General features: G+C 38.3%; 1 protein-coding gene across 1 annotated transcript in view; it reads right to left on the bottom strand.

The window, feature by feature from the left end:
• The window catches only part of LOC146169809 (small G protein signaling modulator 2-like), a 38,069-nt gene that overhangs the window by 10,318 nt on the left and 11,501 nt on the right, over positions 1–16,250 (bottom strand). Inside the window, 9 exon segments of the mRNA XM_083389953.1 lie at positions 316–436; positions 1,737–2,072; positions 3,104–3,221; positions 3,988–4,154; positions 4,955–5,022; positions 9,610–9,779; positions 11,956–12,142; positions 13,020–13,122; positions 13,997–14,064. Of these exon segments, the coding sequence (XP_083246079.1) occupies positions 316–436; positions 1,737–2,072; positions 3,104–3,221; positions 3,988–4,154; positions 4,955–5,022; positions 9,610–9,779; positions 11,956–12,142; positions 13,020–13,122; positions 13,997–14,064 (1,338 nt within the window).

Raw genomic sequence — 16,250 nt, 5'->3', positions numbered from 1 at the left:
TATTTAAATAGCCGTACATTCCGAAAAATATGTTGAATTTAACTAGTTTTAGCAAGTTTTGAATCAATCTTGACTATTTCTTCAAATATTAATAAAAATACGTGCGTTATTCCAGACGCCTAAACAAAGTACCTTAAACTGAATGCCCTTTTATGTTCCTAACCTTAAACTATCACACCGAAAAACAGTTCACATATTAAAACTACAACACACCTTTAGCCCAAGTAACCAGGAAACCGATTTAACAGGGAAGCGACGGTCCTAGGTGCGTGTAACTCTTAACTAAGAAATATATACGCAAGTGCAACTTTTTACCCTGACGAAGACGGCGATATAGCGCTCCTGGTGGCGGGGTTGTCGTAGTGTCGAGGACGGCTCTGGTCCCACGAGTACATGTCCAGGTGCGGGACGAAGCCGTCCGAAGAGTCCCATGTAACTGAACAAGGGGTTCGAAAGGTTGGCTTAAAAGAAGCTATAGGCAGTATGCGTAGTACATGCTGTCATACCCGGATAGGAAACGGAATGTGTTTGACTTATAGGCCAGGGTGGCCCTTGTTTCATAAAATACTTAAAAACTACACAATTCAAAAACATAATTGTCAGTTAAAATTTAAGGGACGAAAAAAGCGATAGAAACGTTTGTTTGCTAATATATGCTATAACTATTTTTTTTGCAAATATAGTGATAAAAAAAAATAGCGTGCTAAAAATATATATAGTGATAAAAAACATTATAGAGCCGTTAGCTTAGTCGTTTGGTCGTCGGCTAATTTTTTGTGTGTAAAGATTCGCCATGTATCGCAGTATAACAGCACTGATAGTTTCTGCAACGATGTCGGTGACGGCACCTAGTAAAGTTGTAATCATGCAAGCCTTACTATGTTCATAAAGTTTAATGTGGTTACATGAGTGAGGGACAACGACATATAAAAATAACATGCATTTCTAAACAACAAAAACATAGGCAGTAGTGAAGTCTCATTCATAACAACGAGTTGTAAATAGCTCATTACAAGTACCCCGTAAGATCAACCTTAGCCAACTTGACGCGCTGAGATTTTCCGAGTGTCATATGTTGTGAATGTTAAATTCAATTTTTTGGCTAAAAGCAAGATTGAATATATACTAGGATTCGGTATTCTGGATTCGTTATTCTATATTCAAAACCTAAATCTAGAATTCTCTGGGACTGTAGTACACCGGAAAGCCATCGCAGACTCGCCGAATCTGTCGATCTATGATGCTCTGCTTGCAAGCAGATGCAAGCAGAGCATCATAGATCGACAGATTCGGCGAGTTTGCGATGGCTTTTCGGTGTACAATTGATACGGAAGCCGTAATCGTTGGTCATAAAGCAACTTCCGAGGGGCTAGATCACAGATGTTATTAAACACATATGTTTATGTGTGTCTTTCATTCTCTGGGACTGTACATACTTTGAACATTCGTAGTCATATCTTATGAATCTTACGGAAATTAATATTTTATCAAATTTGCTAAAAGTGAGATTTCTGGATTGCTAAAGCAAACACAAGATTTGTGTGAAAATTTCAGTTCATTAGCGGCACAACTTCTAGAGATATGACACGTTATCTTAGCGCGCCAAAGTTGGCCCAGGTGTAAGATTATTCTCAATTTTAGGTTACCTAATGGCTGTTCTCTGAATTCGAGGGGAACAGGCCTGGTTCAGAATGCAACTCAAATAAAATAAAAAAATGGTTCTTAAAAACAGACACCTGTCTTCTTCGGCGAACCGTTCGCCTGGCCGTTGGTGGAGTGACGTGCGCGCTTGTGATTGGTCGAGCCGGCAACGCACCGACTGCACATGCAAACCGGCTGCACCGCCACCGGGTCGGCACTTGAGGCAGGCAAGAGCTCGCGGCGGAATACCACCGACCGCGAGATGGCGCTAGTGCGCGGCGGCGGAAGGGAGAGGGATAATCGGGCAGCCGAAAGGGGCTGGGGCCTGCTGATGGAGCCCCCGATGAGGGAGGGTAGGGTGAAAATCGAGTCCATAAGGTCGAATTTGGGCGGAGCAGGCGGCGGCCGGGGCAAACGGGACGACACCACATCTAAAGGCAAAAACGAACAACATGCAAGTGACGCGAGATGGAGGTGACACATAGAGAGAGAGGTTAGTGGTGAGGTGGAAAGATGGAACGAGCAGTAGTTACAATACAAGGTTATGCTACTTTACTGAAAATTTCCAGATGACAAGCTAGACTTACATTTGCTAGATCTAATTTTTTAAATTCGGAAAAATGTTAGGGAATAGTTTTTAACGTCAGGTCTGCTGACAATTGTTACACTTTTGGCACGTTTATTGTTTGTTTTTTTCGTTGCACTTTCGGCACGTTTGTACTTTCTTTTAGGTGACCACCATGCATTTCTGTTTTTGCCATTTGCTAAATTGTTTACAGGCGCGCACATAGGCAAAGGAAAGAACCTTTGGCATAAAGTGTTGGATCAGGGGTTCTTGAACTGGAAATTATGGATGAACGGGTTTTAAGGAGTCCATAAAACCCCATCGAAAATTTCAAAATGTTGCTAAAATGTCGAACAAAAACGTTTAAATTACCATGCCGTGCTGAACACACAGCAAAACAAACATGTATTTTAGGGCCCACAAAAAAGTTTGAGAACCCCTCATAGCTCAGGGGTTCTTAAACTGAGGTCCATGGACCCCTTGGGGTACTAGACACTTTTGGGTTAGGTGGACTAGTATTAGGGGGTTCACGGCCTAATTATATAGTTTATAATTTCAAAAATTGAATGAAAGACTTTTGCCGCCTTTCCATCGAATGGATATAGATTTATTAAAGTTTTACATTTTTGAACGTAAAACAGACGATTTCTCAGGTTTACTTAATCTATGACGAAACTTTATAAAGTCAGCTCTAAAAACTGTATGCCGACCTAGGTCCAAGCCAATTCAAATACAAAAGAACCCTGTCTTGGCTAAATTGAAAGTGTAGGGAAAAAATTAAGTTCAAGATCGTGGGACAAAACGACACACAAGGAATGAAGGAATGGGAAATTCACTTTCAACATTGGGTTCTAAACCCGAAAAGCTACAGCCACGAGACGAAAACGTAAAACTCACAACTGCTGTCGGAAGAGGAATTGACTCGAAACACGAAGTCGGTGGGCTCATCCGCTTGATCGCTGCTCGTATTCGACTTCTGGTTGGTCTTACGTCGGAGATGGGGAAACACCTTGCCCTGATGAATGCAAAGCTTTCAAATATGGTGACCGGTATGAATGGAGCGCCATTTTCTGTAGCAAAACGCCTGGTGACTAGGTGGCTTTGATACGCTGCTTTGTGTATTGTAATTATGGAAGCAGTGTATAAACTGGATTTATTTTTAAAAAATTGCCAACCATATTGAGTGTAGAGCAGGTGAACCGAAATGGCTAAAGCTCGGGACCCATTGTTTCGTGTGTGGTATTATTGAGGGAACGTGCAATCAAATCTCCGCTGAAGTTACTTTTTAGCTTGTTCAATACTTACAAGGATTGTTGTGACAATCGTTACACCAGTAACTTATTGGAATACAAGTCATATTATAATGTAAAATCGACACAATAGAAACAAATAGAAATTCGCGCGAAGAGCGAAAAAAATGTATTGACATAGTGAAGTCCACAAAAAATACATTTTTTGGGAGGGCATGGCCAGGTGGCTCCTAGATCCGCCTCTGCTCACAGTCACAGTGGTCTCATCCAATCTGGTGATAAGTTTAAATATGGCCGCGAAAGTTATAGTAAACGGCCGCAGGTTGTGCACCCCATTATACAAATTACCAAAAAAAAAAAAAAACACATTTTTGCTTTAAAAACTTTAAGTCATAAGTTTTTCACGATAGTGTGCCGGAAGCAAGGGATATTTTTTATCTTGCCTCAATTCTGTCTTCACAAAAATGTTTCAAAAAAGCAGCAGTACCGCAACAAACGAACAAAGCATTGAAAGGTCTCCCTATTACTGACCTTTCCCTCTTGTGACCAGAGTGGAGGATCCAGGTATCCGTGAGGAAGGAGTCCCGTCTCCAGGCAAGTGAGGAAGGCGAGCAGGTGTCCTCCGGGTGGGAAGCGGATCGGGGGCCACTGGACCCCATCCTGACCCACCAGGACCAGGGTACCCATCTTTTCCGACGCTAAAATGGCGGCAACGTTAGTTGGGATAATTTGTTGGACTCTATTTAAGACACAGCATTTTAGTATGAACTATAATGCTTTTCTGTTTACGTGACGGGTTTTTTAAATACTTATATATATGCTGTTGCTATCAAGCATAGCATTAAAAACGAGCTTTTTCGGTAGTTTTTACTTTGTCCGACGTTTCGGCTAACTATATAGTATGCCTTAATCTGGGAATGCACCAACACCATGTTCAGCACAACGCAAAGTAAAACGATCTCCTTTTTACCTTCTGTTAATTTTGTAGTTTTATTTTGCGTGGTGTTGAGCGTGGTGTTGTGCATTCCCTAAGCAACACAACCTGTACAGGAAGTTAACACTTCGGATAAAATAAAGTACCGCAAGAGCTTCTTTTTATAATTTTGAGTTGGAAAAATTTTTAATCGTGAAACCTAACGCGGTATGGTATAATATGCCACTTAAACTTCTCTTTTGTAAGTCAAGGCTGCACCCAACACTAAATGTGAAAAAAAATCAGCATTTTTCCGCTTTTAATGCAAGTGGAATAAAAAATAGTTTACTGGTGAGATGAAAAGCTAAAAACCTTATCAGTTTATAAGCAGTGCTACAGCAAAACGAACAAATCGTTATGTTTATCTGATGAACACAGCTAATCAAGCTCCATGACGTATATACAGAAGAATAATTAATTATAACATTATCGTGACCTAAAAGATAACGGTTGAAACACATCGACAACGATTCTCGTTTAAGGGGCATCTAAAGATTATATCAAAGGTAATGTTTACGCCGGTACCTTGTTGATGGCAGTGTAGGTAAACCACGTCCCGAACAGCTACAGAGATCGCGAATTCCCAATATGAGCTGCAAGAAATTTGAAATTTCGAGCGATAGGTTTACTATAACGAAAATCTGAATAAGAAAACAGTTTATATTTGGATGACTGCTTTGTCACGAAGATCATATCTTGGTTACACTAGTAAAAAGTTGTATTTTTGGAAAGCGTTATTTGCAATAAAGTACACCGAAAGCTAGCATACTAACCGAATCTGTCGATCAATGATGCAAGCAAGAAAGGCTAGAAAAACAACTAGCCTCCAGAGAGGTTCAAACTCACAAGCTTTTTTACCCTTGCATGCTTGCATCATTGATCAAGAGATTTGTTTTTTTCTGTGACGGCTTTATCCGAAAGCCGCAATCGTTGGTCAAAGCGACTTCAGACGAGCTAATTCACATTTGTTGAAAACGTATGTATGCGTTTCTTACAATAAAGTACGATATAAAAGATCAATTCAACATATATACGAATTGTTTAATACAGCATCCTTTTATATACCGGTTGTTGGACTAAGCAAACCTTTCTATAGGTTTTACGGATTTCGACAGGGTAAAGCCTAAAAGGCAAAAACATCAAGGAAAAAATAATATATTTTCGCATATATCGGGCTTTGACGCATAATGATGACATCTAAAACAAGTTTCCCAGGGGCTCCATAGTAAGCCGCTAGCCTCCTTCCATTTTAATCCACGGCGTGATCGAAAAAGCATTACTTCCAGCGGTGATAGGTATGCTGTGATGCTTTTATAAAGGCTATGTGTTACCCACGAAAACTGCTAAGATTAACAGTGAGTTGCTAAAGCGCATTCTGATGTAAATGCTTTATGATCTATTTAATTATGTAAGTGATCTATTACTTGCGGCCAAACGGTCAAAGGTCACTGAGCACATGGTGCCTTGACATTGTAGTTGTCCTTACGGCATTTGGGTTACTACCTTGTCGCGGTAGGAGCTCATATTGTGAGTTACTTACAAGTGTTCGGTAATGATGTTTAACTCACACTGATGGTATTTCTGTTTCAATAACATTGTTTAGATTCATTCGAATTAAGATATAAATCCACTTGTGTAAGCTATTGTGTTATAAATAAATTCCTGTACACTGATGAAGCATTCAGTGTCGGATCGAATCCATTAGTTTTCAAAAACGACGTAATCGAACTCATGGGCACGATATGACCGAAAAAACGACACAGATAAAAAAGATAGCCGCAACGTAATGATAAAAGTCAATCTGCGAGCGAGGACGGAGCGTATTCACCACGTCACAGGTATCGACTTTTCAAGCGCGGTGCCTATGAAAGGTTCGGGTTTATTTCTGATCGATCGCCGCGTATCTCCGTATGCACAGCATTGCACGAAGCTCCCCGTTTGCCCTTGGCATGAATTATTCAAGTGGACGCCATAGACGCGCAACGATAATTGCATTCGACGTAATTCGCTGCACGGGAGCAAAAACACCTTTTGCATTTTTTTTTCAAGGACGGCGAATGCGAAGCGAAAAAGATTCGTCAACGATTTGATGTATTTTCGCTTAACAAAAATGAGTCACAGCACTTAAGGCAGTGATTCTTAACCTTTTATGGCTAACGGCACCTCTCAAAAATAATTAATAGATTTTCGGCACGCCGACTCGAATTATTTTACTGAGATGTCACTATAAATGGAACTGGAACAACACAATCAACTAAAACGTTGGAACAACACAATAAAAAATGTAGGAAAATGTCATTTAATCTCTAAAACACAAATGTGGTCTCCAAACACAAATAGTTGTGTCAAGAAGCTTACCAATTGAGCAAAATCAGATTACTAAAAAAATATTAAATACATATCGACACCCTTGAGCATTAAAAATGGCACACCAGGGCGCCGCGGCACCCCGGCTGAGAACCACTGCCTTAAGGGGTGCACCCTTTTAAACAAGCCAGAAACCTCAAGATCGAATATTTCGTTTTAACCATGAGATTTTTTTCGATTGTTCAAACTAATCAGTATAATGTGTATTTAAAATGATAAAAAAATGTTTTCGACATTAATTTAAAGCAGAAATTTGGATTCAAGCGATGGCAAAATACCTTAAGGAAGAGCGTGTGACAAATGAATTTTCGAAACTCAACTATAAGTATTAGTAATAAAAAATACGAATGCTGAATCACTTTAAAACCCTGGTATCAAACTTTTGCAAAATAAATTACTCTTGCAAATAAAGATATTTCCGATATTATTCCAAGACAACCTTGCAGATAAAGGTATTTAAGAAAATAAATAATCCAAGAAAACCAATCCAAATTTAGATTACCGGGAGAAAAGGCCGCCAGACAATTATGCTAAGGTCAAGACCACAAAAGCAACGACGGTTAAGAGAGCTTTCCCTCAATTATTCATGCCCGGAAGCACCTTGGCGCTATTACAGGGGATAAAGAGGTTTCTGCACGGTTATAGCCACTTTAACTTTTCGAGTAAATACGTAAACTACGATTAATATTATCAGTTGTAGTGTGATCTGCTAAAAGCTGCATAGGCGGTCCATTAAAGGATAAGGTTTGTGCAAAAACGGCCAAAAATGTGGCGTACGTCTTAAATTCCCCTTCTACAAGTATCCGGATAAATTTTCCAATTAAAACGCAGCAAGGCCAAGTAATCGGACCAGCAGCTGACGGCTCCGTCTAAAAATGGGAGTAAAATTCGGTAAAATAAACCAGCTGGCCAACGAGACGTCACGTTATGTGGCCTGAAGGAGAAACGGGCGGGAATTCTGTTTACAAAATAAAGGAGGCTGCCAAAAATACTGGCATGAAGTGATGTAACGCTATGTGGGAAACGCCATAGGAAGGAATGTGAATGCCCGATGGCAAGTGGTAGTATCGGTACTCGTCCGATACTATGGTTTTGGTATCGGTGCCGATCCGATACCAGAGTAATATAGCAAATTCAGCCTAAATTTGTAATCAAAAACAGCGATTCCAACCTTGAAGGTAAATTTATCAAGACAAAAAAAGATAACAACTGGTGGTAAACGTCTTAACGCTAAACCAAATTTCGGTTTAATAACCTTTCGGATTAACAACCAATGAACGTTTCAATTGATCACCACTGAAAGATTTAATTTCATCAATTTACTTGTTTGAGGATAATTATGACGTCATTTGGTATCGCATCGGAGTGCGATAAGTTTTGCCCAAATTATCGGGTATCGGAATTGGAAAAAAATGCCAAGTACCGGACGTCCCTAGCCGTTGGTGTAAAACAACGAAGATATTGCATTTTCGAATGGTATTTTAAGAGCGCAGCATGCGGCCTACAGTGTTGGGTACAAGCAGATTACATGCACAACACAGGATGACATGCGTCAAATCTCCAGCACCCTGTGTTGAGTCGGAGATTAGATGCGGACATCGATAGTGGCTGCCTGGCCAACACAGGTCACCGGCCGACTTCATATTTCACACGGGTGCGGTAATCGATAAAACATGCACTGTACGAGTTTCTCATCACATTTTCTACGGTACGAATTTTGTATTTTGATGACCGTTGGTAAAGTTACGCCTGCATGATATAGCGCATTTTTTTTAAAAAACTATTTCGACTTTACCGAGTAACGATAATGCGATATTTTTGACCAAAATAATGCGATATTTTTGGGCAAATATTTTATTTTCTGTTCTACTATCTAAATTTAAAACAAAGACAAAGAAATTTAGTTTTTAATCTTATTTTAGTGATGGACAATTAAGCAAAAAAAATGTAAATTAATTTTGTTTCTATAAGTTAAAAAAATAAATCAGGATGTGCATACTTCTAATATTATTGGTTTTGTTAAAAAATAATTGTTAAGTAATTTTGTTAAAAAAAGTATTTATAGGTTTCGTCAAAATGCTTGTTAAAAAAGAGAAGCTTTACATTTTTAAATGTAACAAAACAGAGTCTAAGTTAGCTCAATATACAAGATGTAAATCTTAACTTCTAGTACTACCAAAAAAATCGAAGTTATTCATTACACACAAATTTTTTAAGCGGATCGAATTTATCCTCTTACCTAGAGCTGCGTTCTGATTTGGTCCGTTTGAGTGGGACCTCCCTCACGTTACGCACACGCACCGTGCCGCTGCAATAAGACATATTCAAGCAAAAAAAAACACGATTGCAGTCCGACCAATCGCAGCACGATACGAGGTCACGTGACCGTGTTGCAGATCAGTGGCTCAATGACAAAATATGAACAAGGAATTATTAAAGCAGGCAATATATATGCAAAACGGATTTTTGGAAATGTCTGTATTTCAAAACGAATTTTTGATTGTGAAGTAAAAATCGTTTATGGAGCATTATGGATTACTATTAAAAGATGTTAGAAGGCGGGTAAATTTTCAGTCACATTTATACAAAAATTATGTAATTTGAAAAATACAAACGGTTTTAAAACGCGTTCGATATGAAGAACAAGCAAAATTTTCCTTCCCTAACTTTGAAAACACAGAACGAACACGTACTAGACTACGTGATAATAATTTACACACGGAAACGGCTAAAACAAATAAAAAAAAAACAAGCAGGCAAACAAAACAACAAAAATGGTACAAATTAAACAGAGAAATAAAGAAACGACGTACCTGGAATCTGTAGGCTCGCTAGCCACAACTTCGCCGTTGGCCGTTTTTTCGTCGCCGGACTTTTGGGCTGGCGGTGCGTTCATAAGCTGGTTGGGCGTCCACTTTATCACGAGGCTGCTGATCTCTTGATGCAAAGAGAGGTAGCCGGGGATTGCTCCGACGTCCTCGCGCTGTAGGGAAAGACAGCGAAGTTTTCGTTTCAGCCTGTTTTTTCCAAACAATCACCAGCACAAAAACGGTTGTTTAAACCCAGTGGTTCCCAACCTGGGTGTCGCGACCATCAATTCAAAGGGCTGCAACAGGTTGTCTAAGGCAGTGTTTCTTAATCAGGTGAATGGTTCACCCCAGGGTGAATAATTTTTTTCAGGGGTGAACCAACCAAACGGGGTGAATAAGGGTGAACCGTCAGAAATGGATGATAGCTTGCGAGCAGGGCGGATATTCCGGGTGTTCATTTTGTGCTGTTATATATAGACGAGATAGTTTTATCATATCATGAGACAAGGGTGAATGAAATCTGGAGATAGATGCTAGGGGTGAACAAAACTAAATAATTTAAGAAGCACTGGTCCAAGGGGTCGCAGTGTACTGTTTGTTAGACGAAAAATAAACAAGAAAAAATACGAATGTTTAGCAGTAGAAGAAAGAACAACCTCCAGTCTAAAAATTGTGTTGATGAAGCTTGCTTCAGTGAACCAGTTTTATTTTTGAAATAAGGGATACTCTTCTTTTTAATCAATGCCTTAATCATAGCCCCTGTCTAATAGGCGATTCAGAGAAATACAATTGGTCTCAAAATATAAAAAGCTAAATGATATATGATTGTAATCTGATTGGAGGGTCGCGTAGGTTTTCGAAACTGGAAAGATGTCGTGACCATAAAAAGTTTGGAAACACTGTATTATTTAACCTGTTTCCTTTTTAGCAGGTACGTAAATAAACTGACTTTGCCACGTGCTGCCAGGGGAGGCAGAAAAGGGGCGGTTCAATCCGGTTTACGAAAAACTTTGAAATCGCTTGGAGGGGTTTCGTGAAGAAATTTAAAGTTGGACGTATTTTCTATGTCGGAAGTAAATGAAAAAGGTGAATAACAAAGCGCAAAAACATGTTTAACTTAATAAAGCTGTGTTTTCTATACAAGTTACAATGGAGCTCTTGGAAAACATTGAGGTGTAGTGTGCTCATCTTTAATGAACGTATAATTTTTTTTACTGTTTTAGTTAACGGTTTGGCATGTTGGCCGTCTACGCGAGTTCTAGCTAGATTACGTTTAAGAATTTAAAATAAAATGCGCAATATTGGAAGGGTAATTCAGAAAAATTGGTAAAATTCATGCAGGAATAAATTAAAAAAATGCACTGCAAAGAAAGATAAACCAAAACGTTAACAGATATATCCGTTCCTTTGTTATTAATATAAACATTTCAGTAACTATGATGTTTATTATTATAATGACGTCATCCGGGTTCGAGGTAGTCTTAACAGTGGCATGTTGGTTTATATAAAACGGACCCATATATACTTGGTAGGCGTTGTCCTTTTGGTCGTGACAAATGTATTACCGTTTTATTATTTAAAAAAAATGTCTTCTACCCAATATAGGTGGCAAAAAATTGGGTTGCTGATTAATTTTGTTAGGTCGCCGACTGCAGTAGTTAATGGTTAAATATATTGAGATCGGATATGTGTAAGATTTTTGCAATACCTAAAAGATGGGGAAAGCAGCACTAAGACATGGCTAATATCTTTCTTAAACTTGGACTTATTTAAGCGTTTTATTTTATATTTTGTTCGCTTACAAAAAGTTCAGTGAAGAGAATTGGGTCGCCAAGGATGTTATACTTTTTCCTAGTATTTTAGGTCTTTGCGAAAAAAGGTTGGCCAGCACTGCTTTGAACAAAGCAAACACGCTCTTATATTAGAGTTTGGTCGCCAAGGCTTATAGTTACTCCTATTATTTTGGTAATTTAAGTCCTCAAGAAAAAGTTGACAACCATTGTTTTAAACTAAGCGAAAACGTTGTTATATGAGAATTTGGTCGCCAAGGCTGTTATACTTACTCCTAATATTTTGGGTCTTTGCATAAAAAGGTTAACAAACACTTTTTTAAATGAAGCGAAAACGCTGTTATATTTCAACGTAAAGGCGACAATAAAATACAAGCTTATCTTTTAACTTATGGTAACAAATCGTCAGACTCTTATGCTGCTCGACAATTCAGGAAAAATAGCGTGTTTAGTAAAAAGCAAATTGATTTTTTTTTCGACTGTTTTAAAGGAAGCGAAAACGCTGTTATATTTAACCAACGTAAAGTCGACGAAAAAACGCCAAAACCAAGTCGCTCACCGGCTGAACGACGACGTTATTCTTGCCGTAGAGCAGCGTCATCTTCGAGTTCTGGTGAAGCGACTCGACGTAATCGCGAAACGACGAGCTACGGTCCGGGGATTCCCCCTGGGTCGCGTGGCGGTGCTGGGGCTTCGACGAGCTGTTGGTGGCCAGGCGCCGCCCGGGGGAGCTTGGGGTACCGTGCCTGGGGGTTGCCACACAATTTCAAGTTAAAAAATCAAAGACAATCAAAGACAAAATTTGAACCATTTTGAAAACCGTAAATTCGACATTTTCTCAATATAATTCGAAAACAAATCAGTTTGAAATGCTATGGCCAAGAAAATAAAAATATTTCTCTAATTGTGGCAACCCGCTGTGTGAAAACTTTTGGCAAACCAGCCACAGACTTAAATCGTACAATTTGGGGTTGTCGTCAGAGACTTGGGGTCCCGTGAATTCGTGGTGAAAATACTTGTTGTGTTTATACTGGGGTTAAATGTGGCAAACGATCACACAACTGTTACAGAAACACGCTACAGGCTTAGAAAAATTAACAGAAACCGACGTAAATTTCGAACGGTAAGGCATAGAGTTGCCACACAATTTTTTTTTTTTTCGCAATTTTTTTTTTGTATTTTATAATTTGATTTCTAAAAATTTCTAAAGGCTTTTAAAGGAAAATTTGAAGCTTTTTAAAAACCTAAATTTAAGTCGCTCGATGCTTTTTGACTATAACTAGAAAACAAGACGTTTCAATTTTTAATCTAAATCACTAATTAAAAAAAATGTGCGTTTAAAAGTTATCGCAGAATTGAGTAAAAAAAAACTGGAGTCGCGTGTAACAGAATATATCGCAGAAAAAAAATATTAAACCTTTTGAAACGCCAGACAAATCATGCGTTTTCTACAAGTTGCTCTTTATATTAATGAATGTGCAGTTTTGTGCACATAGAATCCACCAGACACACGATTGCAAACGAGCAAGCTTGATTACAGCAGTCTGATCTACACTTGGTTATCCTTACCAACAGCAACTAAACAAGGATTTGGTGAATAATTGTGATATACGTACAACGTACCTGCTGTGAAGACGATGGCGTTGCAGTAGTTCACCGGCTGGAGGATCCGACCAGTAGTTGTCGTGGGTTTTCATCTTGGTGAAGTCGAGAGCGCAAGGACCGACTAAAAAGTAAAAAACAAATAAATAAAAAAGGTTCAACTAAAAAGTGCCAAAAAAAGTGGAATTGTGTATGCAGCAAGTAGTTTTTTTTTTTTTTTTTTTTTTCATTCAGTGTTGTAATCAATTCATTTAACCAAGGGCTTTATATTTAGTTCCAGTCAAGTCGTTTGCAAAACAAAAGTCTCAGTTTAGTCTTGACATAAAAAATGAATATAAAACTAGTAAAAAAATGTCTTTATTTACACCGAGTATAATTTACACTAGCAAACAAAAAAATCAAAAAAAAAATCTTTAAAATATAATCAAAGGGCACCACTTCAGTAAGGAAATTTTGCCGTAAAAACTGAAGTCAAAAAAATTGGGCGAACAAGGCAATTGAACGTGACTTGAGTGCACAATAAGGTAATGTCTTAATAGTGTTTTTATTAAAACCGGCTAATGGACTGGTAAATTGCGTTTTAAACCAAGGTTGAACACAAAATTACAACAAATACTAAATATTTTCAAATGAAATGTTCAAGTTTGTTGTTGTTAGAAACCTTAAACTAAAATCGCGAAAGTTTATTGTTCAAAAGAGTAAAAGGAGTTTTAAAACTTAGTTTTTATAAACTTACGACGAACGCGCAGTAACGATAACTGAAAGGCGGGGCCTGGCAGTCGCAGCGAACTATTTAATCGCAGACCAAAATAAACTGCTCGCCGCTGCTTTTCAGCGTTGCCGCTTCAGCAGTCAAAAGCGCCCAGCAAGTCGGGACAATATAACGTGCGCATTAAACCGAAAACTGCTAGCGTTCGCGCCCTAATACTGCAGCGACACTGGCGCCGTTGTCGTCAATGTACTGACAGGAAACGCCATTCAGCTCGTTGTTCACTCACCCAACAGAGAAGATAGAATCTCGCCGCGCACCGGATCCGACATGATCGATGTGCTCTCGTAGTACTTGCTGCGATAGAGTACAGAGATAGGCTCGTTAAAGCGATTAAATGAACGGGCGCACGTTACAATTTGCAAGGACATCATTGCATTAGGGATGAGGTGTGAATGTGATAAAAGCATTTCGAACAAGCGACAACACAAATTGAAAACACATAGTCTATATCCATATTGGCTTATCATTTAATATTGAGTAAGGTTCTTAAACCTGGTATGATCCTGTAAAATCTGTAGTGTTATGGTAGTATTTCGTAAACAATCCAAATTTACAGTCTATTTTCATATTGGCTTAACTTTTATGTATTGAAGATTCCCAAACCTTATATGATCTTTAAGTGTTTTATATTATTTCGTGAACAATTCTAACTTTACATAGTAACTGTTTCGACAGTTTCTATATTATGTGAAATACAATAGAGATTAAAAATACAACTGAAGACCGCACCTAGTCTAGTTAACAAAAAAACATTTTCCAAAAAATCCTAGTAACTAAGGAGCACCAAAGCCAGCTTATTTTTGCCAGAACACCAATGCATCAGGGCCGAGGCGTGATAAAAGCATTTTCAACAGGTGACAAAACACATCGAAAACTGATAGTATATTTCCATTGGGGCTCAACATTTTCTTGTATTGGTCTATTTTATTATTGGATCAACATTTTTTCGTATTAAGATTTCTAAACCTGGTTTGTATTTTAAAGTATTTTGTAAACAATTTCAACTTACAGTCTATTTTCATATTAGCTTAACATTTTTTGTATTGAGTAAGATTTCTAAACCTGGTTTGTTCCTGTGGTGTTTTATTGGATTTCGTAAAAAATTCCAACTTTACATAAGAACTGTTTTAAAAATGTGTTTACCATTTAAAAAAACATTCTGACAGTTATAATGGAGAACTAAACCAAAACAAATTGGCCCTTGTGTGTTGCGTGGTCAAAATCAATATTCAGGCAGTCATTGCAAAGATAATTTTTTGCGCACTGATGACTGATTCCTGGAGAATCAAGAAGGCAAACTAAACTACATCCGCAGTCCAATGTGGTTTCAAGTGTATTTTTAAACGATCTGTCGATCATTTTCCACATCTTTTTAATCAGTCGCGGATTGGAAAATCGATAATTCGACAAAAAACAATTATGAGATTCGCCTGAACGAGGTTTTTGTATTTTTCACCTTTTCGAAGGTTGATAAAATTTAGGTTGGAGGCAAAAATCGATAAATTAGGATATTTTTAGCAAACGCATAATAAAAAAAAACGCATAGGCTTTAGGTTATTGAAATGAAATCCGCATGTCACATTCGAATCCAAACGTGGTAATGAACTGCAGGTGGGGCATTCAGTTGAACGTGTTCCAGATTCATGGTTAATTAACGTTTTGCTTTTGAATGTCCACATCTAATTTTGTATGCGGCTTCTGACTCATTTCTCTAATAATTCATCATTGGCTATGTGAATCATTTTGCTTAAAACGGCTCAGACACAATTCTTAGCTCGATTCAGATTCGAAATCGTTAATCAGACAAAATCAACATGAAAAAGTTCGCAGAGTTCGGCCGACCAATGTAATACAATACACGGGCGGGTTTACCGTGTGACGCGAAGTTGGTTATTGTTTACTTGCCGGGTTACTTGATTGATAAAGGTGGCTTTTTGTAAGACGGTGAAACTCGCCATTGAAATTTCCGTGATGTTGACGTAATGCAAACTTACTGTCAGACGTTAAACTAGTGGGGAAGTATTTAAGCTGCTGGTTGTTAAACAAGTTGTCGAAAGTCGTTAAGTTACAGCATCAACAAAGACCAAAACAAGTGAACCGTTTTTATCAATTGTTAACCTAATTCAAATTTGTCTAACTAATTTCATTTTGGATTTTAATGGAGGTAAAATGAAGGAATTAAACTACAAATCCAGTAACTAACCCGAAACCTTCATACCTGTTACCAATGACTTTTGGTCGCTAATTCTGATGCCAATTTACATTTTAGCGGTGATGTCGATCTATGCACGGTGGTGACATTTTAATGATTTGGCCGGATCCCACAATTATATGTCGTCATTAATTAACCATTTTGATTGTTTGGTTTTTCAGTTAGAGGTTAACCGCACCAAACATTCATTTGAGCTTTAAGCCAGGGCTTTCCAGAACTTTCAAGTCTGCCACCACTTTTACTTTTCTGACCGAGGTCCTGTTGAAAA

This window comes from Ascidiella aspersa, chromosome 1, assembly GCF_963924565.1.
Source record: "Ascidiella aspersa chromosome 1, kaAscAspe10.2, whole genome shotgun sequence".
Lineage (NCBI taxonomy): Eukaryota > Metazoa > Chordata > Ascidiacea > Phlebobranchia > Ascidiidae > Ascidiella > Ascidiella aspersa.
This window is presented reverse-complemented; position numbering and strand designations above follow the sequence as displayed.